Consider the following 26,627-nt stretch of genomic DNA (forward strand, 5'->3'; position numbering starts at 1 on the left):
AATGTTATTTTCCCATGCTAGTAAATGTAGTTTGACATGCCCCCCTCATATTTAACCATTTTCTTATTGTAGCAAGTTTTAGGTTACTTATAGGCTGTCTTGTGTGTGTGTGTGTGTGTGTCATTATAAATAATTCTATGACGAACATTATTATACATAAATTATTTTGTGGAATTCTTACTTCCTCTGTATAAATATCCTAGAATGCAAGTTAATGCTTCCAAAGTACTTTCTAGAAAGTTCTTTTTATTAGAACAAGTAATTAAATGGAAGCCATGACTATCTTTGTAGTTGATTCATATCTTTTTTTTTGTTGTTGAGACAGACTCCTGCTGTGTCACCTAGGCTGGAATGCAGTGGTGTGATCTCTGCTCACTGCTACCCCCGCCTCCCGGGTTCAAGCAATTCTCCTGCCTCAGCCTCCTGAGTAGCTGGGATTACAGGCGCCTGCCACCACGCTTGGCTAATTTTTGTATTTTTAGTAGAGACAGGGTTTCACCATGTTGGCCAGGATGATGTCAAACTCCTGACCTCAGGTGATCCACCTGCCTTGGGCTCCCAAAGTGCTGGTATTATAGGCGTCAGTTACTGCACCTGGCCAATTCATATTTTATAGCGTCAAATATTTCTTTACATGTGTATACATTAAATTATCAGATTTGTAAGTTTTTTTGTGAGCTTTGTTGAGGGTTAGATGAATAATTACATTGGATTCTTCAGAGTTGAACTCACTACCTTGATTCTGAGGACGTTATGAGAACCTGTGACAATAGCAAAACTTTAATTCTCCTAATCTTTAGTACAGTGTCCAGGAAAGGAGCTATTGTTTTTGCACTTTTTCATTCGTTCATTCTTTGAGCAAAGCAACATAAAACATTACCTAAGAGACCAAGATTGTCAGGTGATTTTAGAATCTGTAAATAGAATAGTAAAATCTGAGCCAATAAATTTGTGTTCTTCTTTAAGCCTACCTATTATAATGCCCAAACTTTTACAGGGATCTTTTTAAAAAATAAGAATGCCTGGAATGCATCAATATCATAGTTCATTATTATCTAAATGGGATATACAGTTATTTGCACCCATTATATCTTGATTGTTTTATAAGTGAAGATTATATAGGTGGGTCCTTCTGATATGCTACGAGCCAGATACTCCGCTGTGTGTTGTGATACAGAGGAATATATACATGAGTTTTATTATCTGCCCTAAGGAATGCTAAACAAGTGAACTTGTATAATTTTGCTGTAACATGGGAACAGAAGTCCACTGTGAAAGCATAGAGGGTGACTTTTTTTTAATGAGTAATACTTCTTCAATGTAATGTATTTATCCCCTGATACTGAAACATGTTCACTAGAATTTCAGAAATTTATAATTGATCATTCTATCAATTATAAATTATATTCTATTTTAATATAATGTTAGACTTGCTTTTCCTTATGCTGTTCCTTTTTCTTCTATTTTCTGACATTTGCCCCCCCACCACATTTTGTTAAACTTGTGGACTTGGTTTGCAACTATCATATAAATTGAAAAACCTCTGTAATGGAAGGGATTAGACATTTTAGTAGGTAAAAATATAATTCATTTGTTAAGCAAGTTTTGTCAAAAAGTGGTCCTTGTACTTTGGTATAAAGTCAGAAGCATAGTAAATCATGTCAAAAGAGGTCTGTATGAAACCATGTCAAAAAAGGTCTATAGAGTTAATCACATGTGAGGGATTAAAGTTAATTAAGAGTTAAAGTTAGTGTAAGTGAATCATGGGCAGCTTGGTTTTTGAAGTTCTTAACAGCTGACTGTTCAGAGACTACAAATAAATGGAAAAACAGTTGTGAAGCTAGTTCATAGATTAAAATGCTCTTTTATGTAACCTCAGAGCATGTTACCTTGGACTAATGAGACATATAATGGCAAATATATTGTAAAGACATTTTTTGTAGCAGTGTTGCCAAAATTAACATATAACTAGAATATTCTTATTCTTAGTGTAACTTTGTTTATAAAACTTAAGTAAGGAATATTAAGGTTTTCCAGTGGAAAATAATAAAATTGTGTTTAATTATTTTTTTGAAGACATATTGCTCATGTTTTTACTAAGTAATAATTCTGTGCTTAGTCATTTGATAAATGATATGTAGGCCTATAGAAGAAGAACTTGACATGCCTCTTTTCATAAGCAGAGGAAATTACAGGAGCAAAAGTAGCATTGGAATTTGTATGCTCAAAGACCAACGTGGAAACCAGCACATTAAAGGAGAGGCGTATGTTAGTTAATTCTAAAAATTAAGGTCTGACAAAGCCTGGAAAGCTAGGCAGAGGAGTTTGGGCTTTGTGTGGTAGGTAACGGGAAGCCATAATGAAGAAGTTACTTCTTAGATCAAAGTTCATGGTGTGTACTCTGGAGTACATGCTAATTAGATCAAAATGGTAGATTAAGGGACAGATTATGTATTAATAGGATTTTGAAACATGAGGGAAAGTTAGAACTGGGAACGAAATGGGAAATTAGGGAATTTAACCAGTTGACATGTTTCAGGTTCTTGGCATGATAAGTTTAGTTTTTTAAGGATGTAATTGTCATCCACTGTGCTAAGCACTGAGGAATCATAAAAAGGTACAGTGTGGAGATTAAGGGGCTTTCATCTTGTTGAGAGGTATAGGGAGTTAAGACGAGGAAACAGGCCAAGCCTGGTGGCTCATGCCTGTAATTCCAACAATTTTGGGAGGCTGAAGCAGGAGGATCCCTTGAGGCCAGGAGTTCAAGACCAACCTGGGTAATGTAGTAAGACCCCATCTCTACCAAAAAATACAGAAATTAGCCAGGCATGGTGGCATATACCTGTAGTCCTAGGTACCTAAGAGGCTGAGATGGGAGGATTGTGTGAGCCCAGGAGTTGAAGCCTGCAGTAGATATGATCATGCCTCTGCACTCCAGCCTGGTAACAGAGTGAGACCCTGTTTCTCTTAAAAAAAAAAAAAAAAAAAAAAAGTCCAGGCACAGTGGCTCACACCTGTAGTCCCAACACTTCGTGAAGCTGAGGCAGGAGGATCACTTGAACCTAGGAGTTTGAGACCAGCCAGCAGCCAGGGCAACATAGTGAGACCTTATCTCTATAAAAAATCAAAAAGTAAGGTGGGAGGACCACTTGAGCTCAGAAGGTCAAGGCTGCAATGAGCTGTGGTTGCTCCACTCCACTCCCGTCTGGGTGACAGAGCAAGACCTTGCCTTAAAAAAAATAAATAAATAAAAATAAAATTTTTTGAAAAAGAGAAGAAGACAAGGAATAAATCAAAGATTTGCGCCAGAATTTACAACTGAAGGTTGGAAGGTAGATTTGATAGGTAGAAGAGAAGCCAATTATGGAAGGATGTGTGGGAGAGGGCAAAGTAATACTGTGTTTGGATCAGTAGGTATAGACCTATTAGATAGATCTTAATAATTGACAATATAAGTTTATATATGCAAATTAGAGTTTTATCCTCACATTCTCCAGAGTGCTACAGATTACAAAAGCATACATTGAATCTGTGACTTGTTTTGTATATCGTTTACTTTGCTTTTTTTTTTTTTTTTTTTTTTTCTTTTTTTTTTGAGATCGAGTCTTGCTCTGTAGCCCAGGATGGAGTGCAGTGGTGCAATCTCAGCTCACTGCAACCTCCACCTCCCGGGTTCAAGCAATTCTTCTGCCTCAGCCTCCCAAGTAGCTGGGATTACAGGCGCCCGCCGCCACCCCCAGCTAATTTTTTTGTATTTTTAGTAGAGAGAGACTTTCACCAGGCTGATCTTGAACTCCTGACCTCTGGTGATCTGCCTGCGTCAGCCTCTCAAAATACTGGGATTATGAGCGTGAACCACCACGCCTGGCCTACTTTGTCTTTTTTAATCACAGAAAAATACATGGCTTATTTCTTTTCATAAATTTTTTCTAGAGCCTAGTGTTATGTAAATTTAAGCATTTACTTCATGTTCTTTTTTGAAGGATTTTCCCATCACTTCAGTCACATATAATACTGGGTTTGGGGGAAATACATGTCATGGAATAGAGATTGTGATTTGTTTCTTTTAACTAGTCAGACAAAGAATATTGATGGTAAAACTGTTGTTCTTAGATTCTGAGTTTTGTATATAGGTTCTCAGATTCTAAAAAGATGACTGCTTTAACTGTAAATTCTTAATATTCTCTCATTCTGGTATGACTTATAACTTACTATTCCAAGCCTTCATTTTCATCATCTTGACAGCTTTCATGTCATCTAGGAATGACATTTACTATATGTACTAATTGTGTATAATATAAACAAAAATAACCAAGTATCTCTAGTCCTTAACTCAGGCCTCCTTTTCTTCCCCCTTTTCTAAGGAACGACTACCAAAATCACTACAATCCCAATGACTTCCAAGCCCAACGTGATTGTTGTACAAAAGACTACAGGAAAAGGAACGACCATTCAAGGCCTCCCGGGCAAAAATGTTGTCACAACGTTGCTAAATGCTGGAGTAAGTAAGAGCTTCAACTGCAGACTTAGCAATTCACAGAGGATTTAAAGACCAGCTATATAAATATTTGCACAAGGACTTGAGAAGCCCACAATAGCCAGAATGGCTTGGTTTACCACTGCTGGGATATAACAACTGTTAAAGCACCACCAACTGATGCCATTTTTCACAGTAATTTCTAAAGCATGTTGCTCATACTTGCTCATAGCTAGGTTGCTTGTGACCATGATTTAGATGCTTAGCTTTGTCCAGATAGAGAATTCCATTGGCTTAACTGTAGGGGGACTTCAGTTGGAGCACTGTTTTATTCCTGCTTATGGTCAATAGATACTGACTTAGTATTTGGCTTAGGGTGGGCAAAGAGAAATATGTGGGATTAAGACTAAATTAATTGATGGGGATTTGTTACTTTCTTTTTTTTTTTCATTTTTACCTCTTTGAGCTGTTAAAAAATAAAATCAGACTGGGTGTGGTGGCACATGTCTGTAATCCCAGCTGGTTGGGAGGCTGAGGTGGGAGAATCGCTTTAGCCCAGGAGTTCAAGACCAGCCTTGGCAACAAAGCAAGACCCCCACCTCTACCAAAATTTATTTTAAAAATTAACCAGGTGTAGTAGCATGCACCTGTAGTCCCAGCTACTTGGGAGGCTAAGGTGGGAGGATCACATGAGCCCAGGAGTTTGAGGCTGCTATGAGCCATGATCATGCCACTGCACTCCAGACTGGGCAACAGAGTGAGACCTTGCCTCAAACAAAAAATAAATAAATAAATAACAGATTCATTTATAGTTCTGAAGGCAGTTGGTAGGAGGGTTGGAGTTAGACAAAACAGGGCTTTGTTTCTCCATATTGTAGTTGTTTGACCTTGGGTGACATATTCAACCTCTCTCATTCTTAATTTCCTCATTTGTACATTGGGATTGATGATCTTTACCAGTGAGGTTGTTTAGTAACTGGTAGCTATTGTGAAAGTGCTTAGAATAGTGCCTGGCCCATAAGAAGTCCTCAATCATTGATTTTCTTCTTGTTATTCTTGGTACTTACCTGTTTAGGCTTGTTAGTGTCCCTACCTTGCCTAACTTCACTAGAACATGGATTGCTATACTTCACTTAAATAGATCTCATAAAAGCTTCATTGGTAGGGGTCCAGCATTAGATTTTTTCAATGTGTGGGAAAACAGATTGCTCCTAGCCTGAATTTACATAGTAAGCCAAAAGTAAAGCCAGGATTAGAATTCAGATTTTCAGAACCCTTTGTAATGTGGTTTGCAATTTCAAAGAACTTGATATGTAAGAGAGGATGCTTTGTATTCTAGGCCCTGTGGTCACAAAGATCCAAGAGTCATGTATGATTCATAGCTGTTAGATATCTCTGATAACAACCGTTTGACACAGGCAGCTCTAGTAAAACAAGCAAATCAACATATAAGACCGTTTTCTGGGCTGGATGTGGAGGCTTATGCCTGTAATCCCAGCAATTTGGGAAGGCAAGGCAGGCGGATCACTTGAGCCCAGGAGTTTGAGACCAGCCTGAGCAACATGGTGAAACTCCGTATCTACAAAATTACAAAAATTAACGTGGAGGTGTGCACCTGTAGTCCCAGCTACTTGGGAGGCTGAGGTGGAGGATCACTTGAGCCTGGGAGGCAGAGGTTGCAGTGAGCTGAGATCTTGCCACTGTACTCCAGCCTGGGTGACAGAGCAAGACTCTGCCCCTGCCACCCCCGCCAAAGACCACATAGGCACAATCACCTCTACTCACCACTTGCTCACCTATGCATGCCCACAACACACATCAGAAGAGCTTTTTTGAAAAACAGGCTGCTAGTTGGTTTTGTTTGGCTTGAATGGGTCATACTTGGCCCATTGAGCTATTTAATAGATAGGTGTGGTCACTTGCAAACTAGTGGCTCTTGGCAAATGAACTAGAGCTCTTTCCAGAGATGGTGCTGGGAAGAGTATGCATGTGTTGAAATAAGTAATAACACCATTGGCAGATGCTTCATGTTTCCCTTAAGTAATTACAGCAGATAGTTAAAATTGTGATTTTTGTAATTATATTTAGCTCTGAATTCACAATGATTGCTTTTTAGCCAGCTCACGTGGGTGCTTTGTTTTTACTGGCTGCTAAGTTTAGATAGGCACACGTTTAGATGATGCTGGCTAAAAATTAAGAAAAACTGATGAGGTGAAAATTCTCAAATCTTTTCATTTCCATCTTAAGTTTATGGATTTTAATTTTAAAAATTTTAATAATTTAGTAAAGTCACTGTATTTGAACTTAATTTAGTTAAGTTCATGTAAAAAGATGTTGATTTCATGAGTGACCAGAAAATGGTACTTAAGAATAAAGTAGATGAAAGTATAGAAAATGATGAAAAGTTAATGGATATAAGCTATCTAGTTAATAGACTAAAAGGATATTAGTAATATATGAATAGTAAAACATAGGAAGCACTCTGAGTTTTCCCTTCCTTTTTTTCTATATGTAACCTTATATATTATTAACAATGTATAACATTCTTTCCTCATGGCATATGTTCATCAAATTTTTCCTATATATAACCTTAGAAAGAATGTTAATACCTCTGCTGATTTTGCTTGCCCATACTTTTTCATGTAGACATTCTACTATATATCCTTATAATTTCATATATGTAGAACTTAGGGGATTTATTTTATGTGTGTGCATTTAGCTACTGGTATATTGCACAGTAATTTTCTAATTACACAAATACTTATTTCAGATAAATTAGAAAATAAATATGTATGTGGGGGTTAAGACTTATAATCCCAATTCTTAGAGACAAGCATTAGCAGTGTACTATACCTTCTTCCAGAATTTTCTGACTATTATAATATATGTATTCCATTAATGGGATAGTGTAATAAGTATTTTTGCATGTGGTAATTTTTTAAAATTCACTCATCAGAGAATAATTAATTCCTTCTTTGGGTAGAAAGTTGGTCAGATGACTTTCTAGATCATTTCAACCAAGTCTACGATTTTTGATTTCCTGGAAACATTATACTTTGTTACATAATCTACAGCCCTTTTTTCATCATCCTGGTAAAACCTTACTGATTTTTCAGTGAGAGGACTTTATCATTTATATGCATATAAATCTCTTATATAATCATTGACTTCAATTTAGGGAGAAAAGACTATTCAGACAGTGCCAACAGGAGCAAAGCCAGCTATCCTCACTGCTACAAGACCCATCACCAAAATGATTGTAACGCAGCCAAAAGGAATAGGTTCTACAGTTCAACCAGCAGCTAAAATCATCCCAACAAAAATTGTTTATGGGCAGCAAGGGAAAACGCAGGTATGCTATAAGATATGATGATTTTTCTTGGCTCTTAAATATTTTCAATTCTTAAAATTCCCGGGTAGAAATTTGAAGGAAAAGATCAGCAATCTTTAAGAAATCAGATTGTTAAAAGTTATGTTGGAACGTGTTAATTATTCACGTATTGTCAAAACTTCATTTATCTTTTCAGTACTTTCTTAAAGATACCTAAATGTGTATGTCGTGCTATCAGCAAAGATTATGGGGAAATAATTACCTAGGAATACAATTTGCTGAAGGTGTATTTTGTGATTTGAGGGGGGTGGTTGAGGGAGGATCATAGTCATTCAGAATCACTCAAAGAAAAATATTTACTTTTTATAAGCTACCATGGCCTTCAAAAGCATTTTATTTACTTATAAAATTAGCTTTGCTTGAACCCTTGAACAATAGATAAGCTAGAGTTGTATTTATTTTTTAACCAATAGAAGATAAGGGAACTTTTCTGAAAATTTGCCTCGGAATTTGAGGCTCAGGATCTAATCATATGTTGCTAGGCTGCTGTTTATTTTGTAGGTATTTTGCTTTTCTGAGAATATCGAGGGAAGCACTATTAGTTTCGGTTGAGAAATGCCATCCTAGAATTTTTGTAAGAGGTATTAATGTACCTATAAACTACTAATTTACTTTTAGAATCTGTTCTCTCAGAATTATAGCCAAATACTTTACGTATCTAAAAAAAAAAAAAAGCTTTGTGACAAGTCCAAATTGCCTATGGAGTTTAATTGTAATAATTTCATTTGCTTCATCTAAAGTATGTTTTCCTTCTTAACTCTTGGAAATGGGTAACTTAACAGAGTCTGAGAAATTTTAGAATCTTATATGTGGTAGAAACAAAAATAATTATGAGTTAATAGTTTTTATTCCATGGACCCAATTGAAATTAACTCCTAGAGTTCAGATTTTGAAGTAGAATGGCCCAGTTTGAAAATTTTCTCCCATTTCACTTGTTTCACTGTTTGTTTTTAACTTTTGCCAGGAGTTGATCCAACACATGTTCCATGTTGCTTCTGATAGTTGTCAAATCAATATTCATCTGGGGTTTCTTCAAAGATAGGGCCCAAGCAAGTTTTACTTTTTGCAGGTGTGTCAATTAGGAATTTGATTTAGTTTCTAATGAAAAAAAAAAAAAAGAAAAAAACTTGAAGAACACTCGCTCAAACAGATTAGGGTTTTATTTTTATTATATTAATAAAAGTTCAGAGAGAGGAAGTCCTGGACTGATACTGCAGCACAAAAATTCCACTGGGAATCTAGACTCCTTGTGTCTTTTTGTTCTGCCATCCTCAGCTTGTGGATATCATTTTACTATATAGTCTACAGATTATAAAATGACTCCTGAAGTTGTAGGCAAACAGGCACAAAGGTTCTTGTCAGAATCATGGCTATTGCACTCTGGCATGTACCACTTAAAACATTGTATATGGCTTACACTGTAATTTGTCTGTAGATTGAATTACCCTTTGATGAGCAATGCTGTGCCTAAAAAGTATAACGTACAGAATATTTTCCATACCAGGAAAATATTAGTTTATGACCTAGAAGTTTAGCATTTTTAAATCGTTTTCTAAAATTTTATCTCAGTATATTTCTGCTTTTCTCCTAGGTTCTTATTAAACCCAAACCAGTGACTTTTCAAGCGACAGTTGTTAGTGAACAAACAAGACAGCTAGTAACAGAAACATTACAGCAAGCATCCAGGGTAGCAGAGGCTGGTAATTCATCTATTCAGGAAGGAAAAGAAGAACCACAGAATTATACAGATAGTAGTTCCTCTTCTACAGAGTCCTCCCAGAGTTCCCAAGGTAAGATCTATTTTACTTCTGATTTATATAAGTACTACTGACATAGTGCCCAAGTTCTAAAATAGAGGTTGCTTCTACACATTTCACAACAAATTTGTATGCTCTATCAATTCTTTTCCTTTTTTTTTTTTTTTTTTAATTGTTTGATGTTAAATCGGTGAGCTGAAATTTTATTTTTGGTAAAGGTTACCATTCTTTCCTGCATGGAATATGTTCATCAAATAATTAACTTTAGATGATGAATCTGTCAGGTAGGTAACATTAAACTGGATAGAGTTATGATTCCCAGATGGTAATTTTCATATTCTTCCTCTCTGGTTTGGGTAAGTAGGAGAAAACGTATGTAAAGAAGTGAATATATATTTTGAAATGGTTATTGCTATACCCTGAGAAAGAATCAAGGTGGTCAGAGGTAGACTGTAAGTGGGCTGTAAGTAGGGTGACTATACATTCCAATTTGCATGGGACAAGTCCTAGTTTATGTTGTTCTGGCACAATTATTAAAGTACTCCCTTTCACTCTGAAAAGTATCCCAGATAATCATATGGTTGTCCTAATTATATGGCAGGAACGATGAAGCTAGATTCTACAGCAGAAAACTCTTTGTCCTCGGTGCTGTTTGAATTATGTTACTCTTCTATGAAACCTCTTGAAATAAACTCATGATCATAAACTTTGAGACCTTCTACAAATCTAGTACTCATGTCTCTCAGTTATCTTAACTGCCCTTATCCTTGGGTGGTACATTTATGTCTGTGCTTATGTGCTCTGATGCATCTAAGCAAAGCTGTTTATCTTCCCTTGTTCTTTCCACACTCTCTCCATTCCCTCTCTCTGCCTTCCCATTATCCTCTCTGGGGTGCTTTCTTAGCAACTTCACTTTTCTTATACACAGTCTTCATATTGTGCAAACACTAGTATTTTAACTCTTTGGTGGAGTCTTCCTAGATTAGTCTTACATGGTTCACATTGCTGATTAGTCCATTAATTCAATTTGACAATTATTTATTAGTTTATACTACATACTAAGCATTATGCTAGACCCTACAGAAGAGTACAATATAGTTCTTGCCCTCCAGGAGCATAAAATCTAGATCTAGAATAGGGGATTTAAAAAATACACATGCAACTCTAGTATAAGAATTTTATTAGTAGCAAACAAAAAAATGCCAAAGACTGAAAGTTGACACTCCAGTGAGGAGAGGATAAGAAAGCATTCAAAATATTCTTTGAAAATTCATCAATTAAAAATAAATGAAAATGTTGATTTTTAACAAACATAATATGTCCCTCATTATAGAGAGTGGGTAGTTTCCTTCAGCATATTATCAGTGATAGTAATATTTTCTGAATCCGTTTGCTAAGATGGACTTTATCATTCTGTATTGACTGTGAGTCAATTATCTGCTGATTACACTTGGTTGATGCTTATTCTCCAATCATTTCTTTTGGTCTGCAGTTTCTTGAGCAATACTGGCCTTTTTTGCACTCGAGATATACAAAATATATTTTCAAAGAGGGCAGATAAAATGTTTAGTATGAGTTGGTGCAAAAAGGGGACATGAACAGTAGAAGTCTGTATATACATAATCCCAGGTTATCCTTTGAAATTGTTAGTCCTTTCCTAAGAGAGCTGTAAACCAATTAGTACTTCCCGAACATGCCATTTCATTAGTTGAATCTTTAGGGTTTTTTTTTTTTTTTTTTTGGAGATGGAGTTTCACTCTTGTTGCCCAGACTAGAGTGCAGTGGCGTGGTCTCGGCTCACTGCAACCTCCGTCTCCTGGGTTCAAGCGATTCTCCTGCCTCAGCCTCCCGAGTAGCTGGTATTACAAGCATGCACCACCATGCCCAGCTGATTTTTTGTATTTTTAGTAGCGACGGGGTTTCATCATGTTGGCCAGGCTGGTCTTGAACTCCTGACTTCAAGTAATCCACCCGCCTCGGCCTCCCAAAGTGCTGGGATTATAGGCGTGAGCCACTGCGTCCAGCTGAATCTTCAGTTTTTATTCTAAGAATGGGACATAAGTTTGCATCTTCTGTTTTTATTCTATTAGGTTGGTGCAAAAGCAGTTGCCATTACTTTTAATGGCAAAACTGCAATTACTTTTGCACCAACCTAATACATCTTTCATTGTATATTACTTTTTAAAATATTCTATAACAGAAAATTTCACAATTTAGAATAGGCATAGTTGACTGTAAGGCAGATTTTTATAATCTGCCCCTCCCCTTATCGCCTTGTATAGCTGTTTACTACATTCTTACAAAGACTAGGTCTGGGAATATATATGCTGTGATTTAAAGAGAAAGGGATTAAGATGTTGGTTGGTCTCAGGTCATGCTGATTTTCAAAGTATATGAGAATATTCCTACTTATTAAGAATGTAAGTACTACATAGTTTATTTTTCTGTTACATTGTTGCTTTTGTAGTTTTTAGCCACTTTTTTCTTTTTAAAGTAACCTTTTGATATAATTTCAAAATTACAGAACAGTTGCAAGAATAGTAAAAAGAACTCCTGTGTATACTCTTTACCTAGATTCACTACTTATTTACATTTTGCCCTATTTGCTTTGTTGTTGATTCTCTGCCCCCCTTCTGCTGTGTGTGTGTATATTTTTAAAATTTCGTAACCATGTGAGAGTAAGTTGAGCTAACATGTTTCTTATGTTTACTTACATTTGTAGGCCTATATTTCTTAAGGATTCTTCTCTTTATGACTAAGATACAATTATCAAAGTCAAGAAATTTAATGTTATAATAATTATCTAATTTACAATCCATATTCAAATATTGTTAATTAGCTAATAATGTTCTTTATGGTTTTCACCTGTCCTCAATAAAATTCAGGTCGACACATTGCATTTCGCTGCATTTAACTGTTGTGGTTTTTTAATTCTCTTTAACCTGGAATAGGTCCTCAGCCTTTCTTTGTATTTCATGACTTTGATATTTGAAGAGTGTAGGTCAGTTACTTTGTAGAATATTCTTCAGTTTGGTTTTGTCTGATGTTTCCTCATGATTAGATTCATCAGGAATTCCACAGATAGGATGTTATATCCTCAGTTTTATCAGGAGAAACATGATGTCAGTTTGTCCCAGCATAGATGATGTTAACATTGATCACTTGGTTAAGATGATGTCTTCTAGTTTTCTCCACTATGAAGTTAACATGTTTCCCTTTCAGATTAATTGTAATTTGTAGGAAGGTACATGATATAAATATCATGTTCCTCATCAAACACTTACCCAGTAGTTTTAGCATCCATAGATGATTTTCCGAAGTTCATTATTCTTTGCACATTTAATAGTTGGCATTCTACTATAAGGAAAAATCAATCTTTTCTTAACTTCAGGTCCTTTTTCTGGTGACTTCTGCTACACAAGTCCTGGAATAAGGACAACGTATGCCAAGAGAATGCCTTGATTCCACTTGTGGTTTCTGAACTTCACCTACTGTCCTCCACCCCCAAGGAAGAAAATTTTTTATTTCTCAACTGTCTCCTTATAGGCTAGAATATCATCACCCTATTTTGAGACTTTCCTTGATCACCCTGAGAGGATTCATTCTTCCATGTTAGGCTTCCAATATTGCTTTGTACATCAGCTCTTTTAACACTGACAATTTTATTTTGTATGTTGTGTTTGTTTGTGTGTTATAATTGTTTTCTTTTCCACTAGACTACTAGCTTCTCAAGCTTAAAGATCATATTCATCTTCATACATATCTGGCATTTATCCAAAGAGTTCAGTTAGGACTGAGAAGGTACTCAGTAAAAGTTTCACCGAATGAACAAATAGCAGAGCAGCAGCCATAATAACTGTGGCATTGGGTTAAGCTGCAGCCTTATAAACTCATTTTTGTTGCCTGAGTCCAAAATGTTTTTTTTTTTTTTTTCTGGAGTTCCCCCTAACCTTGTGAGTGGGCCTTTTAAGTAGTAAGTAGTATACACCTAGATATGGATAGATAGCTAGGTGACCAAACCTAATGGATTAAGGCCATCCTCGCCTAGGTCACTTACTAAAGATCAGGTCATATGTCATATCGTTCCTGTGCTTTTCTTCCTAAATGGGCTTTTTCCCCTTTCTCATTTGGGAATGGGGTAGCCTAGAACGTATTTGGGAATGGGTTCCAGATTTTTTTTAAACACATATTAAAGATTATTTATATTATGCTTTGTTTCCAAAAGGTTTTAAGGTGGATTAAAATATAAGATTATATTAAGCGAAGTGGAAGAAAACAAGGAGACAAAACCAAGGGCAGAGATTTATAATGGAATAAGGCATGAGTCAAATACAAAAATGTATCTTGTAAAGACATTGCTTTCAGTAAGTCGTAACTCAGTTTCTAGAATGATTTCTTTCTGAAGTTTCATGATCTCAGTACGTCAAGGTGAGGGTGGGGAATAAATCCAGGTTGAGCAGAAACATACTTATTGCAGAACTTTTCAGAGCAATTATGTGCTAATATGTATATGAAAGATTAAGAGTGGAAGATACAATATAAAATGTTCCCCAACTTTTTTGACCATGGAACCCTTTTTTTGCAGAACACCTTGAGGAACAAATGTTCTCTGGAACATTTTGGGCCTTGCTGTCTAGGCAATTAAATACTGTGAAGTCCTTGAGCTTTATGACAGTGCTTCAGAGGGAAGGTATATATTACATCGTAAAAGGGATATAGATATCTTAGGTTTAGTTTAGAAGCAATGATTTAGATGTGTAAGGTGTTCAGAATCACTTTGTATGAGCAATAGTTGGTGGAGACAGGATTTATCATGAAGAAGAGAAGATGGGGGTGGGTTGGGTTGGTGGGGACATAGGAGCTTTTGTCAGTTATCTTCAGGACTGTGATGTGGAGGAAGGAAAAGAATTGGTCTTTGTGGATACAGGAGCAGACCTAGAAGCGCTAAGTAGAAGTCACAAGACCTTTTCTACTCAGTATGAAAAAACTTTCTGATTGTTATAACTGTGCAGAGTTGTAAGGAAACTGTCTTAGAAAGTAGTGAGTACTTTGGTGCTGGAGTTCTCAGACCCATGGGAATATTGTGAAGATTATAGTATAAGATTGATGGCAGCATTAAACAAACTTTAAGATCCCTTCTAACGGAAAAGTCTTAAGATTCTATGAAAGTATGATCTAGGCCATTTATAATAGAGACATAGGAGATATTCTTCCATAGAGATGTCTGAGTCTGCCTTTGAGTATACTGTTAAAGTGTATATCTCTAGTATCTAACGTGTAGTAGGTATCCAACAAACACTTGTTCAGTGCAGAAAGACATCTGCAAGAGATGCAGGAAGTCTAGATGAACGCACACTGCATAAGCACATGTTACTGGTGCAAGCTCCTGATTTCCTAGTCATTGCGTTCCATGACTTGATAGACAGTAGCTTCATTTAGGTCTAAGCATAAGCCAAAAGTAGGAGAGAGAATCATTTAAAGATGGGTTTTCGCATAGGTTCACACACTCATCTTGTGTCACAGGGTTGCTACAGTGATACTTATGATGGTCAGCTGCTCTTTCTGAGTATAGACAGAAAGAGATGTAGCAATTTCTCTAGTACCTACGAGGTGATGTTGTTTGGGATAATGGTCTTTGATAGATGCTCTCCTATGGAAATTTGTTTTCCCTTTTTCCTATCTCTTTCTACCTTATCTCTATAAACACAATCCCTGCCTTTTGTGGATATTCAGTGTGTCTTGTAGGGTTGGGTTGCAAAGTCATTCTTTGCCTATATCATTATGAAAATTTCTTAAGTTTGAGAGCTTAAGTTATATAAAAGGAATGGTTTCATAATATAATCAATTCTCTTAAGTTTAAATTCTACATATCTACTTAAAATGAATAAAAGCTGCTCTGTGCTTCACATGGCATTTGGTATTGCAGGATAGCATCCAGTCTTCTGTATTTCTGGGGAAGTTTAATGGAAAATTATATATCTTTATGTGGCATATATTCTACCTGGTGTTTTGGGGAGGAAAATATAGTTTGTTCATGGTAATTAAAAATTCTAGATCTATTGTATATTGATTTTGTTTTTTTCAGGAAGGCTGTTTTGTTGGAAGAGTTGTTCCCCTTGCCCCAATATTTTTCAACAACTTTGTGGCTTTAAAAAATATAAGGTTCATAGAGGGTTAAACGTTTATTATGTTTATTCTTGTTTTGGGGGCTACTTGAATTCTTTTCATTCTTCTGTGATGCTTTCACTGACCATCCCAATTCAAAGCAGCCTCTTACTTTCTGTTTGTCTTGTTTGCCCTAATCATTTGATATTTGCCCTAAGCTACAAAGCCATATATCTTTATTTGATGTTTCCCCCATTATAATCTGAATTTAGAGGAAGGAATCATGCCTTTATGTCCTCCACAATTTCCTCTATGGTGTCTTGGACAAAGGAGTTTAGGAAGTTTGTAATAGTCTAGTCCAACTTGCTTGTTTTATAGGTGGAAAACTAAAAGAATAACTTGTTGCTTGATTTGATGCACATTTAGTATTTATATGTGTACCTGTATAGCATGAATATAATAAGCCTTGGATTAGGGCTGTAATTTATTTTGAAACTAACAAAGGGTCTTAGAATTCAGAACTTCCAAGCTACAATAGCAACAATAATAACATTTCTATTGGCCTTCATAGTTTATAAAGCTCATTTCCATGTATCATTTCATTGCATACTCAGAAATTCTATGAGGAAGAGAGATAATTTTATTCCCATTTTAGAGGTAGTGAAACTAAGACCCAAAGAATCAACTTGCTAATAATTGATGTAGTTGGGGCTATAATCCAAGACTTTGAGCTCCAGATGTTACACTTGTCCTGTTATATCATGCTGGTTCTAGATCATCTGTCTTTTCTTGCTGGCAGTGAACAGGATTTCCTTCAGTAATTCAGCCATCCAATAAGTGTTGACAGAATGCTCAGGCTGTAATACAACACATATTTTCAGGTGCATTGGAGAAAATAAGACTCCTACAGCATTTTGTTCTTACTATACACAAACATGCACTCACCTACACATATGCGTATCTATTTATAATAGCAATTATCACATTGAATTGTAATTTGTCTTTTTACATGTCCGTCTCCCCAGCCAGACTATGTGCTTCTTGAGCATCCTCTGATTATTCTGTGAGCTCCTTTATATCTTCAATGCCATATCTACATTCTGGCACATAAGTGTCCAGTTTGTTGTGAAATCAATGAATGAGTGAATGAATAAGTGAATTCAGAAGTGAAAGACATTATGCCTTCTAGGGGCTTATAGTCCTCTTGGGGAGATAAAGCATGAAGTTTACAATAAATAGAAAGATAAGCAAACAGACAAAAAAATTGTTTGTTTTTTTTTTTTAAGAGAAACTTTGTTTATAGGGTTTGTTTTTTTTTAACTAATATAAAACAGATTCCCAGCCTGTAGTTCATGTAATTGCTTCCCGGCGTCAGGATTGGTCAGAACATGAGATTGCAATGGAGACTAGCCCTACCATAATTTATCAGGATGTATCCAGTGAATCACAATCAGCTACTTCAACAATCAAAGCTCTGTTAGAACTCCAACAGACAACAGGTATGAATTCACATGCTCAATTGAATGAAGCATGTTTTCTCTAGAGACGGGTTGTGCTAAAATACTACCACTGTTATTATTATTATATTATTTATTATTATTATTGCTATTATTTGAGCACATTTCCCCCCTCTGGACTTGTCTATAATCATTGGTACAGTCTGGTTTACTTGTTAGTTCAGTAAGATGTGCACAGGAATATTGAAGTACAGATGGACTATCTGTAGAAAAGAGAAAAAAAATTGACAGCTCTGTCTTGTCTCTTGCTTAAAATGGACAGTCCTATTGTTCCTTAGCACTAGAAAGGAGTAGTTCTATCACTTCTAAGCACAAGGCTAGATACAGTACAGTTGCCAGTTGCATTGAAGAATAGCAGGAGGCAGATTGAAGGGCCTTGCCATCCTCCTTGATATTGGTAGAGCACAAAACACCTTTAGTGGCCCCTGCTAACATTCTGATTTGTTTTAATTTTATCTTCAGACTTATTTCTTTGAATAGTATAGGTTAGCCACTTGAGCTGTCATGCAAAGTTGTCCTCATATAACTAGATCCTATAAGTATTTCTAATTACTAAATATCTTTGATAAACTCTAGAACAAACCTGTGGAAGTTATACTGACTTTTCCTTTATAATAGGTCAAAGATTTTCAGAGTATTTAAATGACCTTAGCAATTATGTCATCCAAACCTTTCATTTTATGGATAAGTAAACTGAGATCTAGAGAGGTTATCCAGTTGATTAGTGGCAGAGTGAGACTCATCTTTTGGTTCCTAGTTCAATATCCTCTCTACTTGTAGGGTGACTTTTGTATTTTTGTTGTTGTTGTTGTTTTACTTATTTTGTTTAATTGTTTTGATTTTTGTCAGGTTATGTACTCAGTGGGTATGAACATTCAGTGGACTTAGTTACTGGTTACCGTTTATTGTAACTTCCACCTTGTTTGATCCAAAGATTACTAGCATTTAATGTAAGTCTTTGGTTAATCCTTCTGTCGGTGTTATTTTTGACCTTAGGGATTTCTTCGGTTCTTTGTCGTTGACATGCTGAGCCATTTCTCTTAATGCCTTATAGAGGTGGGGACTTTGAACGCATAGATTTTGTAGAAAAGTTGATAACAAGGTAGAAAGTGAATCTATTAATGGAAATCATTCTTGATTCCAGACTGTTATATCAGACATTTTTCTAGAAACAAAGAAGCCATTTTTTTCTAACAATGAAAATTTTTATTCTTTAAAAGTTGTTGAAGACATTGTAACATTCCTTTGGAGATATCTTGAATTTTTAATAGCTCAAATTAAACTGGTCACTGTGTTGTGCTATTCTGGGTAGATGTGTCCTAGAACAAATCATGTTATGTACTGCTTATTCACCCTTTGTTTTTAGGTTGATGAACTCAAGACCACAGGGGATACCTTGAAGAAGGGTATAGGAAATACCTTAAGGAGAGTGTACAAGATAAAAATTCAGTTGTTTGGCTTAGAGATAAAAAGGAGATGATTTTTGTGTTATTGTATGTAAGTCCTTCTTACTAGGCTGCTGAGTATGGTTATGCAAGTTGTGCACTAAACAGCCATACATAGCAATCTGCTTTTTTCTTTTCAATTCACTGTCTACTTAGTCACTGCCAGTGTGGCACCCCAGAGGTCTGGTTCATTATTCCTGTGGACAACTCTGGTTTTGGTACTTGTTTGTAATAAAAGTTAACTTTTCCCCTGACTTTTTTATGCAGTAAAGGAAAAATTGGAATCTAAACCAAGACAACCCACTATTGACCTGAGTCAAATGGCAGTGCCTATTCAGATGACCCAGGAAAAGAGACATTCTCCTGAGAGTCCATCAATTGCTGTGGTAGAGTCAGAACTAGTAGCTGAATACATCACTACTGGTAGGTGTCCTCTTAAAATGTAGTATTAAGGTAGGAGAACTACCTTCCTGGATTTCATGGGATGATTGTGGGGGGGAGAATATATTCTTTATATTTTTAGCTTTTTCCTCTTTGTTTTCAGAGCAAATTCACACCATCCTTGGGATTTACCCTGTCTTTAATGACTAGGAAAAAAAATAGGATGTTATGAAGTTTGTAGGTAATATAAAACTACAAGTCAGCCATAAATAACAACTGTGAATATACAGCAACAGTTGTAGGGAGAGGATAAAATATCTTTTGTCTAAGAATGAGTTTTGTTTGTTTTTTGTTTGTTTGTTTGTTTTGAGACAGGGTCTCACGCCCATCGCTCAGGCTGGAGTGCAGTGGCGCGATCATGACTCACTGCAGCCTCAACTTCCTGGGCTCAGGTGATCCTCCTGCCTGAGCCTCCTGAGTAGCTGGGACTACAGGTGTGTGCCACTATGCCTGGTTAATTTTTTGTATTTTTAGTAGAGATGGGATTTCGCCATGTTGCCCGGGCTGGTCTTGAATTCCTGGGCTCAAGAGATCCGTCCACCTTGGCCTCCCAAAGTGCTGGAATTACAGGCATGAGCCACTGAGCCTGGCCTAGAATAAGTATTTTTATGCATCTAGAGTTTTTAGTTTTGTGGGAAGGTGGGTCAAGGGGGAAAGAAGAAATAAAATCCAGTCCTTTTAATATTTTTCAAAAAGTAGAAAACCTTAGCCAGATGCAGTGGCTCACGCCTGTAATCCCAGCATTTTGGGAGGCCGAGGCGGGCAGATTGCTTGAGGTCAGGAGTTTGAGACCAGCCTGGCCAACATAGCGAAACCCCATCTTTACTAAAACTACAAAAATTAGCCAGGTGTGGTGGCACTTGCCTGTAGTCCCAGCTACTCGGGAGGCTGAGTCACGAGAATCCCTTGAATCCGGAAGGCAGAGGTTGCAGTGAGCTGAGACTATGCCACTGCACTCCAGCCTGGGTGTCAGAGGGAGACTCTGTCTCAAAATAAAAACAAAAACAAGCCAAAAAACCCTTAAATCCATGTAAATACTTACAAGTTCTGGTGGAAAGCAGATTAGCTATTTGTTTAAAATGTGGTCTGGCAGCAAAACACTGAGATTTTTAGATGGCATATATAGAGAAATAAAACAAGATAGATTGTTTCTCTCCTATTCTGATTAGATGACACCTGGAATACTGCTTTCTCTTTTGAACACTTTATTACTTTGAAATTTGAAATAGTTCAGAGAGCAGTAATGTGAATAATTAAAGGGTTTAAGAGAGATGACTTATGAGGCAATATGTAGAGGACTCCTTTCTTAAGTTTTCTTTAGCAGTGGTTAAAGGAGAACATAAACTTACAGATATTTGAAGGACATAAATACCAAAAAGAAAAGAAATTCTTTGGCATCATTTTAGGAGATAATATTATTAAGACTAATGGGTTAAAATTGCCAAAGGGGAAAATCCAGGTAAGGTATGGAAAGCCATCTAGAATCTTTCTTTAGAGATATTTAGCAGAAAGCTAATTCAAGCAGAGGCCAGTATTCTGGGGAACATAAATAACCTCTGGGGGTAGACTAGATTCTTGCATGGTGAACAGATGAAAAGACTATGATTTCTTCCCTTACTTATCCTTTCAGAACGCACTGATGAGGGGACGGAGGTTGCTTTTCCCCTTCTAGGTAAGTGGTGTGCATCCATTTGTAGTATCACTGAAGGTAAAAGATGATTGTTTTGGGGGGAACCGCTTAAATGGATGCGCTCTACTCTCATCTGGTAGAGGAAAGGTAAGCTCCACTTAGTGAAAGGAAGAGAGATTTTTCTTTTGTAGAATAGTGGAATTCTTTCTCAGAAATGAGCATTTTGACAGTGGAAAAAAGAGTTCTTTAAAATAATAAAAATGACTGCTTTATGGTGTTTATATGGCCCAGTTAAGGTCACTTCAGCTATTTTCCAAGACTTTATTCTGTGACCTTCTTCCATAATCTCCACCCATGATATCCACAGCCATATTGAGCATTTTCTTTGACTTAAAAGCCAGCTGCTTGGCCTGCCCTTTGTATCATTCTGCAGTGGGTACTAGTTCTCTCTAATTTTCCTGAACTCTGGAGAATTACCGTGAAGTAATTTATAGTTGAAGGAGAATTATTTTTAAATAGACTTAGTTGATCTTTTTAAAATCCATTTCACTTAATAAAAAAATGCTTAATGTAATAATTATGAAGATTAATATGGGTGGTAGAAGTGTTCCATATAATTTGATAATTTCATCTGAAATGTATTTTTTATTTTCACATGTCATTCATTTCTGATGCTTTCATTTAAAAAATATTAATTTGCTTAATTTTAATATTATTATAATTTGTTTTTTCTACTCAGTCATATTGTAAATTACTTCAGTCATTGTTGTTTTAGTGTAAACCTTGACTATCTTTTTTTTGATTATGTTGAGCACATATGGAAGATTTTATTAACTCACGTAATTTAACATGTGCATACAAAGCATACTGTGAAATATTGTAAGATACTACAGAACATTTATAAAACAATACTGGTGATGCTGCCTATAATCTCAAATCACATGTAGATATATGTATAGCAACAATAGAAACACTGCATTTGTGAATATAGATAGAATGTGTCATAAAAAATAAAGCCTATTTATATTTCACTGGATAGTTTTAAAGTTAGTCCTTATAATACATAAATGGCATTTTTACATTGATTTCCATAGTGATCATCTTACTCTTGAACACCCCACTATGACTTTTCTAAACAGGAAGTCAGTGCTATTTGAAATTATAGATCAGGGTATATGAACATTGGAATCATGGGTTATTGAGAAAGTTTCAATAATCCCAAAAGCCTTAGCTAATTTACAGATATATTGTATTTTTATCTGTTTCTAATTCAAAGGGTTAGTTTCCCAGTAATCATATGCATTTTTAAAGCTCTGTGGACTGTGTAAAAAGTTGAAGTTGAGGCCAAGTGTGGTGGCTCATGCCTGTAATCCCAGCACTTTGGGAGGCCGAGGTGGGTGGATCACTTGAGGCCAGGATTTCAAGACCAGCTTGGCCATCATGGCAAAACCCTGACTCTACTAAAAAATACAAAAATTAGCCTGGCGTGGTGGTGCACACATGTAATCCCAGCTATTCAGGAGGCTGAGGTATGAGAGTAACTTGAACCTGGGAGGCGGAAGTTGCAGTGAACAGAGATTGTGCCATTGCACTCCAGCCTGGGTAACAGAGCAAGACTGAGTCTCCAAAATAAATAAACAAATGAATAAAAAGTTGAAGCTGGTAAAATTTGATAGATTGGTTACTTCATGGGACCTTTGTAGCAATAGAATAAGAAGCAGGGATGTTTCCTATACTGCAATCTTACCCATTTGTGCCAGGTGAGCTAAATTTGAGATGATAGAACAGATTTTTCTATTATTTTGTTAACTCTTTATATTTGTTTAGTACTTTATAGTTTAAGGACAATTTTTCAGTCTGTTACTTCATTTGGTCCTCTTCTAGGTAGAAACAGCAAGCCTTTATTATCCCATTAAAATAAAATCAATCAAACAAAACAAAACCTCTTAAGTTTTAGAGGCTAATAGAGGATGAGTGACCTCTTCAAATTCACTTGGCTGTTTGATGGTAGAACAGGACAGGATCCAAGCGTGATTCTTGATTCAGTTTATTTTCTGCATTATCACCCAGACCTTTAGATTTTTAGGAACTGTAAGGTTGTGAGACAGAATCACTTAATACAAAGGAGTGAATGCTACTAATGTTTTTATTGCATGTCGAACTGAGACCAAGAGATTAAAGAATGTGTATTGCCTTACTTTCCTTAAAGATATTATTTTGGGATTACAGAAATTGATTACTGCTTTGTTACCTTAATGGGATGAAAGTCATTGGAGAAAGTGAGTACAGCTCATGGGAGGATGCAACTTTAAGGGGTTTGTTCCTCCTTTGTGATAAGAGTTTTCACAGTGCTTCCGTATACATTTCTCATCTCATCCTTATAATAGCTCTGTTATTCCCATTTTGCAGATGAGGAAACAGTCTCAGAGAAGATAAGAGACTTTCTTAGAGTCACACAGCTCATAGATGGGCAGACTGTGGTCTTCTGCCTCCTAGTTCACAATACTACACTTTCTTTCTGTGATACAAGCTCACAGACATTTGTTTAAAATGACTACTGGTTACAGATGCTGTGGTGATTTCTGGAGAAATATCATCACCTCCTCTATTTTCAGTCAGCCATCGCTCCCAGCCCCAACAGCCTTCCCAGCCCCAGCGGACCCTGCTCCAGCATGTGGCTCAGTCACAGACCGCAACACAGACTTCGGTGGTGGTGAAGTCCATCCCAGCATCTTCCCCTGGAGCAATCACCCACATTATGCAGCAGGTTGTATCTCTTCTTTTTCTTCCTATCTTCTGCAACTGCCCATGCTTGAAATAAGATTCAGTGTCATCTTGTATTTTAAGAGGAGAAATAATTGGAACGTAGAGTGTTTGTGTAATTCTTTTCTAAGAAATGAGTAGAGGAAATGAATTAAGAGTCTTAACACCAGAAAATAATTCTGAAACGGTATTCTTAAATCTGTGAACTCTTACCATTTCAAAAGGGTGAGAATGTCTAGATGAATCTAATGACATCAGAATTGGTCACTGTTTTTGTGTATTTTACTGTGGAAGAATGTATCATTGAGGTAAATAAGATTTTCAAATGAAATAACATTTGGCTTGTTTAGCTGTTTGCTGCTGGGTTTGTAGTTTGTTTTTTGTTTTTTTGTTTTTTGTTTTTTTGCTTTTATAATGAATCCTCATAGTAACATTATGATTAAGGAGGAAAATAAATATTTGATTTTTTTAACTATACATGGTCAATTACAGAGGAAGAGATGCAACAGAAAGTTGAGAATATAAATCTAATGTAAAACAGGACATCTGGTATTAAGGGTAATGGGGAAAAGGAATAATATGTTAATAGGTTGATTTTGTGTCGGATACTGTGCTTTGAGCTTTAAGTAAATTGTTTGATTCTTACTATGATCTTGCAAGGTGGGTGTGTTATCCCTCTTTTACAAGTGAGGAAACTTTTATGCTCACTTCAGTAAGAAAGTAAGAAACTTGCTCCAGGTGGCAGAGCCAGGATTTAAACCCAAAGTGAACTGCCTCTGTTAAATAGTTATATCATGGATATCAGATTAAAGCATGACTTATCATTAGTAGTCACATAAGTCACCATCACTCACATGATGATGAATCTAACTGTAGGCAAACTACTGGAAAGAAAGGCAACGGAGAATGTTGAATTGAAAGCCTGTATGTGCAAAGTCATTATGGTATAGGGGAGAGTCACAATTGAATCTCAAAATTTTATAGTTTAGGATTTAAGTGTAGCATATGATAAGGCAGTAGGGAGGATGGGGATAGGGTGGATCTTGCTGTGTCATTGAGGGAAGCCAACTGGCTGGAGGTTTTGTTGGGCGGCAGGTCTCAGCCTGGAGTCCGGCCCTCACCTGGCAGCTCCTGACATTGACCTTTCTCCGGACACCTAGAAAGGTCTGACAGGCTGGCCCTAACCGTGTCACTCAAGATGATGCCTCCTCACAACACTTATCACTGACACTGGGCACTTTGCCTTTCTACTGACAGGAATGCTGTTGTCCCCTCCTCAGTCTCCTTCCGTCCTGGGAGCCAGGGCTCTGGGATCTGAGCAAAGGGGCGAGGAATGCTAGTCGAGAGGTGCTTCATGCAGACCTTGGTGAAGCCCGAAGAATGATCTTCATCCATGCAGGAGGCTCTCTGTGGGGACTGGGACAGGCACAGGTCTCAGACAATCTCCTGACCTTCCAGATAGCACTGGACCTACACATAGCCACAGTGGGCTTCTCTGAACCTTGGCTTTTCTCGGGACCTCATGGCTTGGTTACCGCTTTTAGAGAGGTTAACATCATGAATAGGCCAGACGGCTGTTTCCTGAGCCAGGGAGCCTTTCTCTTCTTTTTCCGTGTTTGGTTGTGCTTGCAGGGCCATCTTATTCTTCTAATCTGTAAGTTCTGGACCCTCTAAGACTTTTCTTATAGTAGTAAGTAGACCAGTTTTCGAAGCACTTACGTCTGAGAGTTGAAATTGCAAGTTGCAATAGAAAGCTCCTTGAGGTTTCTTGGCCTTTCTAGATTCTTCTGAAAATTTTTGAGTGAATCTCGTAAGTCTTTTTCAGTTAAGAGGAAAATGTAGCAATGTAGATGTTTTTCTTATTTCATTCTTACTTTGTGCCTTTTTTACTTAGGCATTAAGCAGTCACACTGCTTTTACCAAACACAGCGAGGAACTTGGAACTGAGGAGGGCGAGGTTGAAGAGATGGACACTTTAGACCCTCAGACAGGTCTGTTTTACCGATCTGCCCTGACTCAGTCACAGTCAGCTAAACAGCAGAAACTTAGCCAGCCCCCGCTGGAACAGACTCAGCTGCAAGTGAAAACTCTGCAGTGCTTCCAGACTAAACAGAAGCAGACCATCCACCTGCAGGCAGACCAGCTCCAGCACAAACTCCCGCAAATGCCCCAGCTTTCCATCAGGCATCAAAAACTCACCCCTCTCCAGCAAGAACAAGCACAGCCCAAGCCAGATGTACAGCACACACAGCATCCCATGGTGGCCAAAGACAGGCAGCTTCCTACCTTAATGGCACAGCCCCCGCAAACTGTAGTACAGGTGCTTGCAGTGAAAACCACGCAGCAGCTCCCTAAACTGCAGCAGGCTCCGAACCAACCAAAAATCTACGTGCAACCCCAAACCCCCCAGAGCCAAATGTCGCTCCCAGCTTCTTCAGAGAAACAGACGGCAAGCCAGGTAACGGAATATTGATAGCATGCAAAGTTAAACTTCTCTGTTCACGGAAAAAAAAATGAGAACATCACGACCCTATCATGATATCAGTGCTTTCTCCTGGCAAGAGGAAACCCAAAAGCCTCATTACGCTGGTATTACTTTGCCCCATCAGAAGGTTGACATTAGGGAAGAAATGCACGCATTAATATGTAGGAAGAAAAAAAAGCATAGCACTCAAAACTTGATTTTTCAGGCAGTTTTTATTGAAATCACTTCAGCATTGACCAACAGTGCATAGAAGCGATATCCCTAAATTATTTTTATTTTTTGGTATAAAATATTTATTTCCATGCCTGTAAACTCTGATTTCTGTGGTAATAATGCTAAGTAAACTACAGTCTTTTAAGGAACTTCATTGAACATCTTTCTTTGTAGTTTATATCATAGCCATCTAGTTAAATTTATTTTTTAGATTTATCTTCTAGATTACAGAGGAATTATTGGTGGATAATTGAAAGCAAAATTATATTAGCAAAACCAATGGCTCTGGAGTGATGTATATGTATGTATATATTATAAATACATATATATAGGATATGTTTGTATACATGTATTATGAAGCAAAAGACTGGAAAAAATCTTCTTTTTATTTTAAAAAGCAGAA

General features: G+C 36.9%; 1 protein-coding gene across 18 annotated transcripts in view; it reads left to right on the forward strand.

The window, feature by feature from the left end:
- EMSY (EMSY transcriptional repressor, BRCA2 interacting) overlaps window positions 1-26,627 on the forward strand; it is a 108,694-nt gene that overhangs the window by 74,632 nt on the left and 7,435 nt on the right. For 6 of the 18 annotated variants that reach the window (XM_055094705.2, XM_055094703.2, XM_034933402.3 and 3 more), the window contains 8 exons: window positions 4,365-4,501; window positions 7,656-7,829; window positions 9,460-9,658; window positions 17,065-17,229; window positions 18,960-19,115; window positions 20,764-20,805; window positions 23,379-23,530; window positions 25,421-25,984. In XM_055094705.2, the coding sequence (XP_054950680.1) occupies window positions 4,365-4,501; window positions 7,656-7,829; window positions 9,460-9,658; window positions 17,065-17,229; window positions 18,960-19,115; window positions 20,764-20,805; window positions 23,379-23,530; window positions 25,421-25,984 (1,589 nt within the window). The remainder of the gene's footprint in view (window positions 1-4,364; window positions 4,502-7,655; window positions 7,830-9,459; window positions 9,659-17,064; window positions 17,230-18,959; window positions 19,116-20,763; window positions 20,806-23,378; window positions 23,531-25,420; window positions 25,985-26,627) is intronic. The other 12 variants (XM_055094701.2, XM_034933404.3, XM_034933409.3 and 9 more) reach the window with 4 other exon arrangements.

The sequence above is a fragment of the Pan paniscus genome, chromosome 9, assembly GCF_029289425.2.
Source record: "Pan paniscus chromosome 9, NHGRI_mPanPan1-v2.0_pri, whole genome shotgun sequence".
Classification (NCBI taxonomy): Eukaryota; Metazoa; Chordata; class Mammalia; order Primates; family Hominidae; genus Pan; species Pan paniscus.